General features: G+C 35.0%; 2 protein-coding genes across 3 annotated transcripts; one reads left to right on the top strand and one right to left on the bottom strand.

The window, feature by feature from the left end:
• Positions 1–2,658: 2,658 nt before the first annotated feature.
• LOC137713656 (RNA exonuclease 4) lies at positions 2,659–6,197 on the bottom strand. Of its 2 annotated transcripts, none has more exons than XM_068452981.2 (7): positions 5,942–6,197; positions 5,343–5,494; positions 5,097–5,230; positions 4,704–4,942; positions 4,452–4,625; positions 3,923–4,003; positions 2,659–3,283 (listed from the first exon to the last, which is right to left on the bottom strand). In XM_068452981.2, exons 1-7 carry the CDS (start codon positions 5,980–5,982, stop codon positions 3,028–3,030), a joined length of 1,077 nt encoding a protein of 358 aa, XP_068309082.2. In that variant the 5' UTR covers positions 5,983–6,197; the 3' UTR covers positions 2,659–3,027. The 2 variants fall into 2 exon arrangements, with proteins under 2 accessions (XP_068309082.2, XP_068309083.2); XM_068452982.2 differs by having other exon boundaries at positions 4,704–4,927.
• Positions 6,198–8,373: 2,176 nt separating this feature from the next.
• On the top strand, positions 8,374–13,488 carry LOC137712703 (pentatricopeptide repeat-containing protein At1g80270, mitochondrial). Its single transcript, XM_068451836.2, has 3 exons — positions 8,374–8,594; positions 9,575–10,172; positions 12,069–13,488. The coding sequence occupies exons 1-3, from the start codon at positions 8,560–8,562 to the stop codon at positions 13,314–13,316; spliced, it is 1,881 nt and encodes a 626-aa protein (XP_068307937.2). The 5' UTR covers positions 8,374–8,559; the 3' UTR covers positions 13,317–13,488.

Here is a 13,488-nt window from a genome sequence, read left to right as displayed (position 1 = left end):
TTATCAAGTTTAAATATTATGTAAATAGGTGTTACTAGCAATTGAGCCCCCTGCACAATGCCGCGGGTTTTAAGGCCATCTAGGGTGATATTATTTTACATGTAATATGTTTACACTGAGAGATATGATTTTATAGTGTTATTTACAAAGAGATGATACTATTTACAACCAGCTCAAATCATTAACAGTCTGCTCTTTGAGCAAGTTTTGGACGAACTTGAATAGTAGCGGTAAACATGTAGTCATACAGCTTGGGAAGTCATCCATCTATAAGACAGCCCTCTTAAATTCACCTGCTTTCACTATTCTTCTAGTGACTGATAAAGAAAGCGAAGCTGCCATCTTTGATGTAGTTCTTGTAAGTACTCCCTAATCATATAAGCAATAAAGTCTATTAAAAGGAATTCCAATTTTCTCAACATAAAAGAGAACCATAAAAGCATTATTAATGATAGACTTGCATGTTTTCATTTATTGCCATTCTCATAAACATGATGTTTTCCTAAAGTATTCTCTTCAAATGTTGACAAGTTAACGTGGTTTTTACACAGTAAGCAGACACCTACAATCTACATTTCCTCCCATAATGCACAATCAATCAAAAGTCCTACTCAAGACTGAAAATAAAAATCATATTTATACAATACCAAAATCGAATATGCAAATATTCAAACTGAAAAAAATGGTTTAATTTAAAAATTGATATTACTATTATCTTGAGCCACACATGAGCACGACGGAACAATGGGCAAAAAAATACAATTTGAATTTTAACAATGACGATTACCTGTATCTGTGAATTCGAAGCTGGAAATTGAACAAAATACAATAAATTTTCAATCACGCAATTCAAATTCCATACAAATGGCCAAATTTTCAAACGCGAAATTCTTGTCAATATTTATGTTTTCATGTCATGAGAGCATTCTAAAAAAATCTTCAGCTAAACTATATTTCAAAGAAATAAAAAATTGCAAAAAAAAATATAAGTGTTATGGATTAATTGGGGGTGGACAGAAAATTGAACAAATCATTCAAATTGGTTTTAGTCTATGGTGCGTAGGATGATAAGTAAGGCAATCCATTTCCAATAATCCATTCTATTGTGTTCCATAAACCCATCCATTACCACCCATCATCATCTATTTTGGTAAATACAACAGACAAAGTCTTATTACTATGACTAAACCTCATGTGGTTGGACTAAAACTCAAACAATTGAAAAAGAAAGATTAACACTCTGTTTGGATGAAAGAATTGCTAATTACCATTGTCGTCGCCACCACACCACTACTACTAGCTCATTTTCTAACTACTATCTCTCATTTATATATTAATGATGCCATAGACACATTAAATTCCGTATTCAAATTTTATTGTTCTTTTAAATTAAGAAAAATTCACAATTCTAGAAAATAAAATTCTATCATTTTCTCATTCAAACACACGGTAAGTTTTTATTACTATTTGTATATATTTTTTTATTTTTCATTGCTAACTATTTACCTCTTGGGCTTATACAATTTTATATGATTCTTTCCCTACAATGTCTTAAAAAACTAGTCTCGGGGCGCGCCTAGGTGGCCTTGGAGGTGAGGCGGCTGGGTTTTCGCCTCTATTTTGTGGGGGTCGGCGTAAGGTAGCGTCGAGGCACACCCAGGCGTTCACTTGGGCATTTTTTTTTTCCTTCAAAATCCAGGTTTGTTTCCAAAATCCAGGTCCATATCTGCCATTTCTTCGTTTGTGCCGTAGTTTCAATGAAGAAGAAAGAGAGAGTTTCTCCCTCCAAATCCTAGTGGAAAAGTCTAAGTCTAACTCTTTTTTATTTTATTTTTTTTTGTTTTTTTTATTAATTATTGACCATTCAGATTCTATCACTTAGCATTTTGATTTTATCTTTAAATTTCCTATAATAATTGCTTCACTCAGCCTTTATTTCATTTTAAATTCCCTATAATTGCTCCGCTTAGCCCTTATTTCCTTTTGAATTGCCTATAATTGTGTCAGACTTTATTTCCCTTAAAACTTCCTATCATTGTGGCCTCTCAACCTTATTTCTCTCGAAGTTCTCTATGATTATTTACAATAAAATAAATAATTACAACATTTTAAGACTATCTAACAAAGTTTCAAAGTACAACTAGACTTAGTAATGAAGAAGAAAATATTATCTTTGATTTAGTTATAATTACATTTGTTTTACAAAGTATTATATTTTGTAAATATAAATATACATAATAGATATTAAAACTTTAGGTTCCGTGAGGCTTCTCCTCATACCTCAAGGCTTTCGCCTAGGCGAGGCTATCCATGAAGCGCCTCACCTACTCCTCTGCTTTTTAAAACATTGCTATTGAGTTAAGATAACTTGCGTATAAAGTAAAGCCTTGTTTTGTTTATTTTTACGTATATTGAGTAAGAGTTTTTTATGACGATGACAAGATTATTATGCCACAATTTAAAAGTTAAAAATATTAAAACTCGTCCAAATACAAATGGGATCATATTTCCGAGGAATCTCATATGAACCACATTGGTTGGCACCCCTACACAAGATTTTTTTTTGAGAAGAGCACAACAAAAGCAAACAAAACTTTATCTCAATATTCATTTTTTGCACATTTGGGACTCCAAACTTTTTATAATGAGAAAGAAAAATACAGTTGCAAAGAATGTAGAATGAGATTTTTGTAGTGTCAATAACAGTTCCCTAAGCATATTAGCAAACACTTCAGTTACCCTGTAGAGGTTAATTAATTCAACCCCAAGCAAAGCCCGTTAATAAATTCTACAGGTTTTACACCATTTTCCACTAGAATGCATAAACAGTATCAAGGGAATTCAATATTTCTTAGCAACTGTGTCCTCATTCACTTCACCATCTGCGACGAGAAAGGCAAAGGAGGCACGAACAAACTTATATTACATCAAAATCTCCAAAAGCTTTAGAGTCGAACTTCAAAGTAAAGGTCTTTCCATCAATCCCATGTAATGTGACCGAAGATTGTAGAAACACCGAGTAAGAATCTACGTTTGCGCTAAATCCAGGCACCAACACTTGTACTTTGGCGTTGACATTTCATAAAGATCATTCACTGCCATCTCCTCAAGGTTGGTGGATTTCAATGACTCAAAACTTTCCAAAATGTCTTTTGCACATGTTGTCGCAACTGATGCCCGATTCCCTTCTCTCTCATGATCTAGTGCACGGAACCTTTTATACAGTCTCATCACAGACACACAATCCACATATAGATCATGTGAACCTGACTGTATCTCATACCTGCAAAGCCAAAACCTCATTACGTTATTCATTCACGGGAGCACTAAAAACTAGAGCTGGCTTCTACGATAACAAAACACTACAAAGTACCTAAGTGTCTATAGTAGTTGTTAAAAAAAGTGTGAACTAGAGTCCTTATTAACTTCTGCAGAATTACTCAAATGAACTGCACTTGAATATGATCGGAACAAGTAAAAAGATTATAGTGAACATCTGATATTTACTAGGACAACCATATCTAGAGAGAGAGAGAGAGAGCAGGTTCCTTCGCGATCAGATGACACTTGGCAGCATTAGATTGTGACACCTGTTATTAACTATTTGTGGATTAACTGATGTGTTCGTTGTTTACATTCTCTAGATGGAATTGAGCCAATTTTGTGATTTCTACTTACCATTATATAGCTAATAATAATAATATAAACAGAGCTTCTAACAGTGAACGTGAATTAAGTATCTGTGCCCCAACAGAGTTCAAATGAGAAACAAATAATTTGGGTACTTTTACATGCACAGAACTAGAGTACACATAATTGTTTTACCAACCAACTTAAAGTACCCAAAATCGTAATAGAGTTAAATAAATAAAAAAGCATAAACCAAAAGACAAAAGTAAGTCAGAGACGAAGAAAAACTTGCCCTAGATATGTTTGTGTGAGGTACTTGAGTGAGTGGCTGACCAAATTTGTTTTCATCAGCGGATGGTAGTTTGCAGTATCCCTGCATATAGAATAAGTAACCGTCAAACATAGAGAGGCTTCAGACAAAAGATTTCTTTTCTCCAAGCTAAGCTTTTAGGAAACTATGTCAAATAATTGTCATATAAAATTTGTCGGTTATGCATAATTTCACCATGACTAAGGCCATACTCATCTTGGCTGGCCTGAATGAAAAGAAGTACAGCCATAAATGCAAAGTCTTAAGAAACAGCAATACCATCTATTTCGCAGATAAATAAGGCAGTCCAGCAGCACAGGTACTATATCCTAGATAATAAGGAAAAGATTGGAAGAGAATAATAAGAATGCAGATAACTTGTCTGCAGAACTATTAAATGATTTATTTTTATTAAACTTTCTACAAAATTATTATGTTTATATGTTAGAATAGGGGTTTAGTGTATGCTAAACTAAGTGCATTGCTGCCATATAAGAAGAGGAATTTATACCTCAGCAGGTAATCAGGATAATTGAATCTCAAGCAATCCATATCCCGGTCCAAATTATGCCCCACAAGAACCTTGGTCTTTCCACTGTATAAAATTCGCAAAATTTTCTCTTGCACTTTTTCAAGTGGCATGGCATTTCTAATATGCTCCTCCATTAACCCAGTAACTTCATATCTGGAATATAAACATTCAACGCATCAGAGGCTTACACTGAAATTTCTTGAAAGAAATCAAAGATGAGAAACATTGTACCTGTAATTAGTGACAGCAATTTGGGGCTGCACATAAGTGTGGAAGAGGATATTCTCATCTTCATCAATCAGGCACACTCTTGCACATAGGTCCAGTGATCCATCACTTCCACCCCAAACCATTTCACAATCCAGAGCAACTGCTTCAAGACCCCCTCCAACGTGATCTTCGTTGCTCAAGTTTATATCAGATTTAGATTCTGCACTTGGCATCATTGTTGTTCCCTGCAAACAGGTAAACTTGAAAGGGATAAGTAATGTATGCCTACATCTATGTATAATTGCAGCTAAGAGTATGTTTAATGGGTCAAAAAGCTAAAACATTCTGACAACTGGAAGATGACAAGTTTCCCAGTTCTATACTGGACACTTGATGTTCAACTAATCAACGTACCATAGGAGTAGGCGCAGACAGGCAACACGTGTTTTTATGCTCGCTCCGAGAAGTAGCGCTATCAAAAAGCTTCAGACATAGATGGCAACCTTGTTCAGTGAAAATCGTCTTGCAAAATGCTTTTGCCAATGAGCCTAAATCGTAGGAACCAAATCAAACAACAAGCAATCTTACAATCTTACAGACAAATCAAAACGAATACACAATGAGCCGATCAAATCAAATGGACAAGGAATTAAATCTCACCAGTGAGATGTTCCCTCAGTGATTGAAAAGACATGAAGTGCTTTTTACACACACCACATCTCGGCTGATGAACTGAGTGGAAGGAGCCCTTAATGTGCTCGAAAAGATGTTCCCTTTGCTTGTACTGCTTGTAACATGCAGCACATTCGTACCTGCAAGCACACTATGTCAAGAAATCTCTTCAAAAGAATCAAACATATCACAAATTGCATTTAAAGGAAGTCAATGCACACCAACTGTTTGGGAAAATGTTTCGGGCTGCTATATAATGTGAAAGTATTCCGTTGCACAAAAGAATCAGTAATTAATTCAAATCCTTCATACAGAACAAGTAAAATTTGTTTAACAAATCGAAACACTTCAGAGAAAAAGACAGAATCGAACAGTGTATACTATCCATGTCAAATTTTGCCTGTATAATCAAATAACACATGCAGCTCCAATTAACTTTGCAGAAAGTTCATAAATCACCCACCCAAACAAAATCTATGCTCAATTTCTCACCAACAAAACAAGTCCTTGTGGAAACGTGAATAAGAAAAAGCCATAAATCTCAAGAATTTGAGAGAGAGAGAGAGAGAGAGAGAGAGAGATGGAACCTTGTTCTTTTGGTTTTTGGAGAGTCTGGCTCGGAGTCCATGGCGGGCAGAGCTGCTCCCCGCAACGCCGATGAAGCTCAAAATTTGGCGCGAAAATGCAGTGTGAGGAAGGCAGAAAATGTGGGCTAGGACCTAGGTGCGACCGTGCGAGTCCAAATGGGGAAAGACGGAAAGGGATTATTCTTTCTGACTTCTCAAGTCCTCCCCCAGACCAGACGGTCAGCGACAGCAGGATTTTTCTTCCTTTTCCTTTTCCTATATCTTTGTAATTGCCACCTATATTTCTACATTCATGTTCAGGAAGAATTTTTAGATTCGATTCTTATCAAAGACGAATTTAAATCATATTATTGTTAGCTCAATGTGAGATTTAGTCTACTTTCCCACCTTTAGTATAGATAATATTATTTGTTTAAAAATAAAATATCCATGTAAATTTGACAACAAGATAACAGTTTTACCCCACTTTTCTTATTTTCAATTGTCGATAGGTTAGCTACTTAGTATTACGGTCTAGTGGTATTCCTCTTTACTCTCTTAGGTTTGATTCTCACAAATAGCGAATTTGAACCATATTATTGTTAGCTTATTGTGAGGCTTAGCCCACTCCTCTACTTCTTTAGTGTAGATAATATCGTTTATTCAAAAAAAAAAAAATTGTCAATAGATTTGCCAATGTTCATAATAGTCGCAATTTCTTGTTTTAATTTCAAATAATACAAATGTGGTGGTAAGCCTCAAACAATAGTAGTACACTCCATAACCAAGCTAATGACATACTAGTGACAGTGAGGCTCGATTTAACAAGAGTAAGTCTTTTTGCTTTAGAGAGAGTGTTAGCCTTCTAACCATCCAATTTTTGTTTAACCTTCTCATTAATTCATTTATATTAACACGGTTCTTTCAAAAGACAATGTTATAAATACCTAGATGTTTACCAAATTGTAGTTTTGTGTTGGATATGAAGACTACTTGTACTTGTGTTGCTGGAAAAATATAAATAGGACTTATGGACAGGGCCGGCCTAGGCCCAATGCTGGCAAGGCGATCGTTCGAGGCACAAAATAATTGGAGGCATCAAAATTATTAGGGTGGTATATTTATATATATTCTCATAAGAGTATAAATTTATAAAATTTGGTTCAATGACAAAGAAATTTAACTATAACCGGTGGTTTTGTTGTTTGAAATTAATGAGGAGGTCTTAGGTTCCAAACATCATGTGTGTGCTTATTTACTTTTCAATTTTTAAAAATTTCTTTTCATAAGAGTATAAATATATAAAATTTGGCTAAATGATTAGGAAGTTCAATTAGAATCAATGGTTTTTGTTGTTTAAAATTAATGAGAGTTCCTAAGTTCAAAATGCTAAGTGCATTTTTTTTTTCAATTTTTACGAATTTTTGTTTGGTTGTTAGTTTATTTTTAATTAGTAGCTAGTAGCTATGTGGGTTGTTATTTTTAAATATTTGATCCAATTCAAGTCCAGTCTTCAACAAAGAATAATGCGTTGACCAAATTTTTAGACCAAATTTACAAATCATATGACGTATCATCAAAAAGGTTAAGTTAGTACCTGTTTATTATTTATATATATCAATTAAAGACTCAAAAACATCATTAGTTTTTTAGTCTCATATTGACAAAGTTGGTAAATAAGAAAAAACATCTCACGATTTATACAAAAACAATTTAAAAGTTCAGATGGAAAACAAAACTAATATCTATCTACTTGTAAACCCGGAGTTTTTTTTGTTTCCTTCTCACGATACAAAATAAATTAGTTTTTCTGTTTTTCTAAATTATTAAGTTTGAAGTGCTTTTCTAAGTATAATTTTATCGATGTCTTAAGTGTGAAAACAAAGTTAACCCATTTATCAAAATAGAGAAGGAAGTAGAAATAATACACTCCACAACCAAGTTAACCCATTCAATATGAAACCCAAATCTTTAAAGTACATAAATGATAAAATCCCAATTAACAAGTCACAAGCTTTCTCCAAGTCTAATTTAATAGCCATGGACGCATGCTCCAATCCTTCTTGTTTTTTACCTTTAAAACTAGCAAAGTTCTCACGCCCATAGACAATGAGGATATTACCGTGAATGGAGCAAAAGCGATTTAGTGAAATGCATTGGTCCAATAAAAGTTATAACCTTTTAATTATGACGTCAGTTATAATCTTACCACTAACATTACAAATACTCATGGACTCAAATGCTTTTCGTGTTTTTGATTAAATAATCTACAATATCCATTATTTATTTATTTTGACAAACACTGAACTTAATACGAAGACGAATATGCTCTTAAACAACTAAATTACAGTCTACGAGTCACCCAACGATTTTATTAATTAATTATTGAATGAAATTTGAAAAAAAAAAAAAAAAAAAAAAAGCCCATAAGTACTAAAAAAAACAAAGCCCATAATTAAGAGACCCACGACACAAGAAAACGAAAAACCCGTATGTCCCGAAATCAGTAATTCCCAAAGGCAAAGGGAGGGTTTTACTTTTTAGGGTTTAAGGGACTGAGCTACTCAACGACGACCGCCATTTCCATTTTCCCTGTGACTCTTGAGTATTAGGGTGTTTCTGATTTGCCGACTGTCGCCATGTGGGCTCTCCGTCGTGCTTCTCTTCCTCTCAGGTACATACTCTCTCCCCCTCGCTCTTGGGTTCAGTGGGCCCATCTTCACCACCTATTTGTTAATCAGAAGGTGGGAGAGAATAATCTGAACGATTACAGGTTTTAGGGTTCATCTTAATCATCTGATGTGCAAATGGCTTCTTTGTTTTTATTTTATTTTTAATTTTGTTTACTTGTGTTAGTTTGTCTTCCGTATGCAATGAGTTAATCTTTTCAAGGAATGATTTGTTTTACCTTGAATTTACAAATCATTATTTTCATGCTTATTGAAAGGAAGAGAGAATTTTTTGAAGGGGATTAGAATGAAATTCATTTTCTTGGCGCCATCTTTCGAAAAGCACAAACAAAAACAGAGGAGGAAAAAATTGAATTCATGGAGTGAGGGAGATTGTTAAAACTGGAAATTTATCTTACTTTGATCCAGACTAAATTTTTTTCTGTCACATTATGGGACACTTTGCAGCAACATTGTTTCTGCTGTTAGTTAGGTTTAGGCAACTTAGTACTACGGTCTAGTGGTATTCCTCTTCACTTGTAAGTTCGATTCTTGCCAAAAGAGAATTTGAACCACATTATTGCTAGTCCATGTGAGGCTAATCCCACCACCCATCTGCCTTAGTGTAGATAATATCATTTGTTCAAAAAATTAAAAAAAATCATTTATGCTATTGATTCTCTCTTGTTCTTTTTCTATAGAGATTAACTGCTAGAGCAGCTACCCTTGTTTCCGAGCATTTCTTGGGAAGCAATTTGTGTTTCTTTTGTCTCAAAGGATTTCATAGTATGGGTGTACTAATAGAAGCTTGACAATGACATCTTCTTAAATTTTAAATGTATTTCTCTTTTAGTAATATATGTCCTGCTACTTTTGTTTTTTATTCAGGATGTTTTCAAATAAAATCTGGATCTTTTGGTTATGTTATGTTGTTGGTTTTTTCGGTTGGAATAGATATGAGACATAGCTTTCCTTTTGCGTCCAGGAACCGAGCTTTCAACATAGGAACTTCTCGTGCATGCTGTGCTAATTTGGAGCTACCAATTACTGACAGACATGAGGATGTTTGTTTTCTTGAGTCCTGTAAATCATTGCCTGATGGATATCTGCCTTCCAAGAGACTATACCACACAACACATGTTTCTTGGAATTTCTTCACGGGCACACGCAGCCTTTCTTCACAAGCTGGTGCAAAAAGCACTGGCGAGGAAGATGATTTGGAAGATGGGTTTTCTGAACTTGAAACACCATCTAGTGCTGAAGCAATTCCAGAGAGCAGTGCAAAGGATGAAAATGAAGATGAATTAATTTCTGAACCAGAACTTTCTGAAGTTGAGGAAGACGTTGAGCCTTCCCAACATGAGATGGAGTTGTCAGAGACTGAGACTGATCCAAGTGAGAAAAGATCACCAAAGAAAGGAAACACTTTAGCACTTTACAAGGCCATATTATCTTTCCCAGGTGCCTCTATTTATGGTGCTCTTGATAAGTGGGTAGAAGAAGGAAATGAAATAGACCGGGCAGAGGTATCAATGGCCATGCTCAATTTTCGTAAGCGTCAAATGTATGGGAGGGCATTACAGGTGATTTGACTTGATTTTCTTTTGACACTCAAGAATTCGTAAACTACACAATAATCTCAAAAGTTTTACTTTGGTCTTAGCTGCTTTATAATTTCTCACTTAATTTAGTTCAGATTGTTTTGAATTGTTTTATTTATATAAATAAGGCAGAGATATTTCAACATAACTGCTGCTATGTGAGCCTGTCCGAGTCATCTTGCGTGATTTTGTGGTAGGAAATTGTCAAATATAGCAGTTTGATCAATTTCAAGTATCCATATATAGCAGTTGTTGCTTTTTGTTTTGGTGTCAAATGTTATGTTCCACATGCTGATGAAGTATTCTATCACGTCTCGAGCTTTAGGTTTTCTGACTGTATGTAAACATTGAACACAATGTCCCTAAGGGCATCACTAACTATTACATCAATGAAAAGGATTTTTGTGCATGGGTTGGTGTTTAAGTATCGTTTTGGTGGGCTTAGAATGATAGAAATTTGAAGATAAAATGTTTAGAGAACAAAGAAGGTTAGGACAGCAGTAATTTTACAGAGTGCTTGGAGAAGAATTTAGATAAAAGAGATAACAAGGCTCCAAACCTTCAGCGAGCACTTAAATTGCAAATGAACTTACGTTAAGGAACTATTACAATGATTAATATTTATTTCATTCCTTTGAAACTTTTGAGTAAAGTAAATTATAGATTCGTGATCCCATAAGGTCCTATATTGTTTTAGAGTCTGCATTAAAGTCATTGCTTCGATAATTCGATTTAATTTCCTTTTTTATATCTTTTTCATGTATTACTGAGGTCCAGTTATTATGGTTCACTGGTCATCATTTAACATGATTGTTGTAGGCATAATTGTTTGATTTTCGGCTTGTAATTTGTTTTGTTAATTTTAATTCTTCTAATTTTCACTTACTCAAAAATGCGAGAGGGTTTCAATTTTGAATGTGGTTTGTGCTTTCTGGTTCTAGTACTCACTATTGAGTATTCCGTTCCTCTAAATTAAATTAAATTAAGTTGAAAAGAGGGAAGTAATTTGGGTTGCTGAATGGCTTGGAGGATAAATACTAATCATGCTGATAGACTTTCTGTTTGTAGGCCTTTTTTTTTCCTTTTGACTCTTTATTTATCTTTTCCTAAGTTAGTTTTCTTTCTTTCATGCATGTTTTCAGAAATTAGGTTGCATAATTTAAAATTGCATTTGCATTTCTGTTGCAGAAGTTTTTCTATTCAGTGCATGCAAATTTTTTGTATGTCTATTGATCATCCATTAAACTATATTACCTAGGAAAGGCCTTTTGTCAATGTGCATAGAAGTATTCTAGCATTTGATACACTCATCCGGTCTTTCTCGCATGAAATAGCCTATTGTTTTGATATATTATGTTGTAATCATGACACTCTTCGCTTCTTTGTTTCTCTTTTGTTTGTTGGTTTAATTGTACTTGAAGGAGGACCGTTACATATTTTTCAATGAGTCAATGACAATGGCTTATGGCTGGATCTTTTGGTTTCCTTTTTTGTTAAAATTAATGGTCATATCATTAAATTTATTTCGTTGAGTCCCATTTTTATGATGACAGGTAAAGAAAAGTTGACTTTGAAGTCATGAGTTGTCCGTGCCTTGATAAAATTCTGTAGACTTAGGTTGAAAGTGACCGTGACACTCTAATTTGGCAACTTATGCTTCCATTTGTTCATCTTATAGTTTGATTTAAAGCATAATAAATTTGTGATAGTTTTTACTTTCTTTTCTTTTCATCTTTTCCCTCGATAGATATATAATGAGAAAGGTAGTAGCTTCTAGCGCCACAAGTGCATCTTCTTCTCTTGTGTTTGTTTCCCGGTTCTCTAAAAGTACGAATTTCGTGGTCATGGAATTTTACTATTGTGTGATGCACTTTGCAGCTTTCAGAGTGGTTGGAGGAGCATAAGAAGATTGAATTTAATGAAAGGGATTATGCATCTCGTCTTGACTTAATTGCCAAAGTACGTGGCCTCCAAAAGGCAGAAAACTATATTGAGAAGATTCCAAAATCCTTTAGAAGTGAGGTAATCTACCGAACTCTGTTGGCGTACTGTGTCTCTACCGGAAATCTGAAGAAAGCCGAAGAAGTTTTCAATAAAATGAAGGACCTAGAATTCCCAGTCACAGCATTTACTTGCAACCAGTTGCTACTCCTCTACAAGAGGCTTGACAAGAAGAAAATAGCAGATGTATTACTGTTAATGGAGAAAGAAGATGTCAAGCCAACTATCTTCACATATAAAGTCCTAATAGATACAAAAGGCCAGTCAAATGACATAACTGGAATGGAGCAAGTTTATGAGACAATGAAGGCGGAAGGCATTGAGCCAGACCTGAGCACAAAAGCCACCTTGGCTAGACACTATGCCACTAGTGGGCTTAAAGAAAAAGCTCAGGCGGTTTTGAAGGACATGGAATCTGGAAACTTAAAACAGAATCGTTGGGCTTGTCGATGTTTGCTTCCTCTTTATGCTGAGTTGGGAGATGCCAATGAAGTAGGGAGAGTTTGGAAGGTTTGTGAATCAAATCCTCTGTTTGCAGAGTGTTTGGCTGCAATCGAAGCATGGGGAAAGTTGAACAAGATTGAAGAAGCAGAAGCAGTTTTTGATAAGGTGTTAAAATCAGGGAAGAAACTTTCTTCCAAGCATTATTCTGTGATGTTGAAGGTGTATGCAAACAATAAAATGCTTGACAAGGGTAAAGATCTTGTCAAGCGTATGGCAGATAACAATTGCGAGATTGGCCCATTAACTTGGGATGCACTTGTGAAACTCTATGTGGAAGCAGGTGAGGTTGAAAAGGCTGATTCTATTTTGCAGAAGGCTGCCCAGAACAACCGAAAGAAGCCAATGTTCATGTCTTATATGACAATTATGGAACAGTATTCGAAGAGGGGGGACGTCCATAACGCAGAAAAGATATTTTATAGGATGAGACAGGCTGGTTATACGGCTCGGCTTCGTCAGTACCATTCTCTTATTCAGGCCTATATAAACGCCAAGGCTCCAGCTTACGGAATCTGGGAGAGGATGAAGGCAGATAATATCTTTCCCAACAAATCTGCACTGGCACAGTTGGCACAAGTTGATCCATTTAAGAAGACAGCAGTGTCGGATTTGCTTGATTGAGCAATTTGAGGTTGCTTCTGCTATCTTTGGAACTGGTAATTTAAATTTCTAGTTTGAATCCTGGATCTATGAGCAACTATCTACTATTAAAAGTCTGTAGGCTCAGCATATTGGGTTTGTTATGTTTTTCTATATAGAGTTTGCAATCTTATATTCAGAAGTTATTTCCCCA

The sequence above is a fragment of the Pyrus communis genome, chromosome 14 (genome assembly GCF_041283825.1).
Source record: "Pyrus communis isolate YQ-2024b chromosome 14, ASM4128382v1, whole genome shotgun sequence".
NCBI lineage: Eukaryota > Viridiplantae > Streptophyta > Magnoliopsida > Rosales > Rosaceae > Pyrus > Pyrus communis.
This window is presented reverse-complemented; position numbering and strand designations above follow the sequence as displayed.

What these genes read in the sequence shown, in the direction of transcription:
- LOC137713656 (XM_068452981.2), bottom strand. Translation starts at nt 5,982, where the DNA reads ATGGACTCCGAGCCAGACTCTCCAAAAACCAAAAGAACAAG. An exon ending in ATTGCTGTCACTAATTACAG is followed by an intron (nt 4,626 to 4,703) that starts GTACAATGTTTC and finishes TTTATATTCCAG; the next exon opens with ATATGAAGTTACTGGGTTAA. An exon ending in TATCCTGATTACCTGCTGAG is followed by an intron (nt 4,004 to 4,451) that starts GTATAAATTCCT and finishes TTCTATATGCAG; the next exon opens with GGATACTGCAAACTACCATC.
- LOC137712703 (XM_068451836.2), top strand. Translation starts at nt 8,560, where the DNA reads ATGTGGGCTCTCCGTCGTGCTTCTCTTCCTCTCAG. An exon ending in CGTGCTTCTCTTCCTCTCAG is followed by an intron (nt 8,595 to 9,574) that starts GTACATACTCTC and finishes TTTTGCGTCCAG; the next exon opens with GAACCGAGCTTTCAACATAG. An exon ending in TGTATGGGAGGGCATTACAG is followed by an intron (nt 10,173 to 12,068) that starts GTGATTTGACTT and finishes TGCACTTTGCAG; the next exon opens with CTTTCAGAGTGGTTGGAGGA.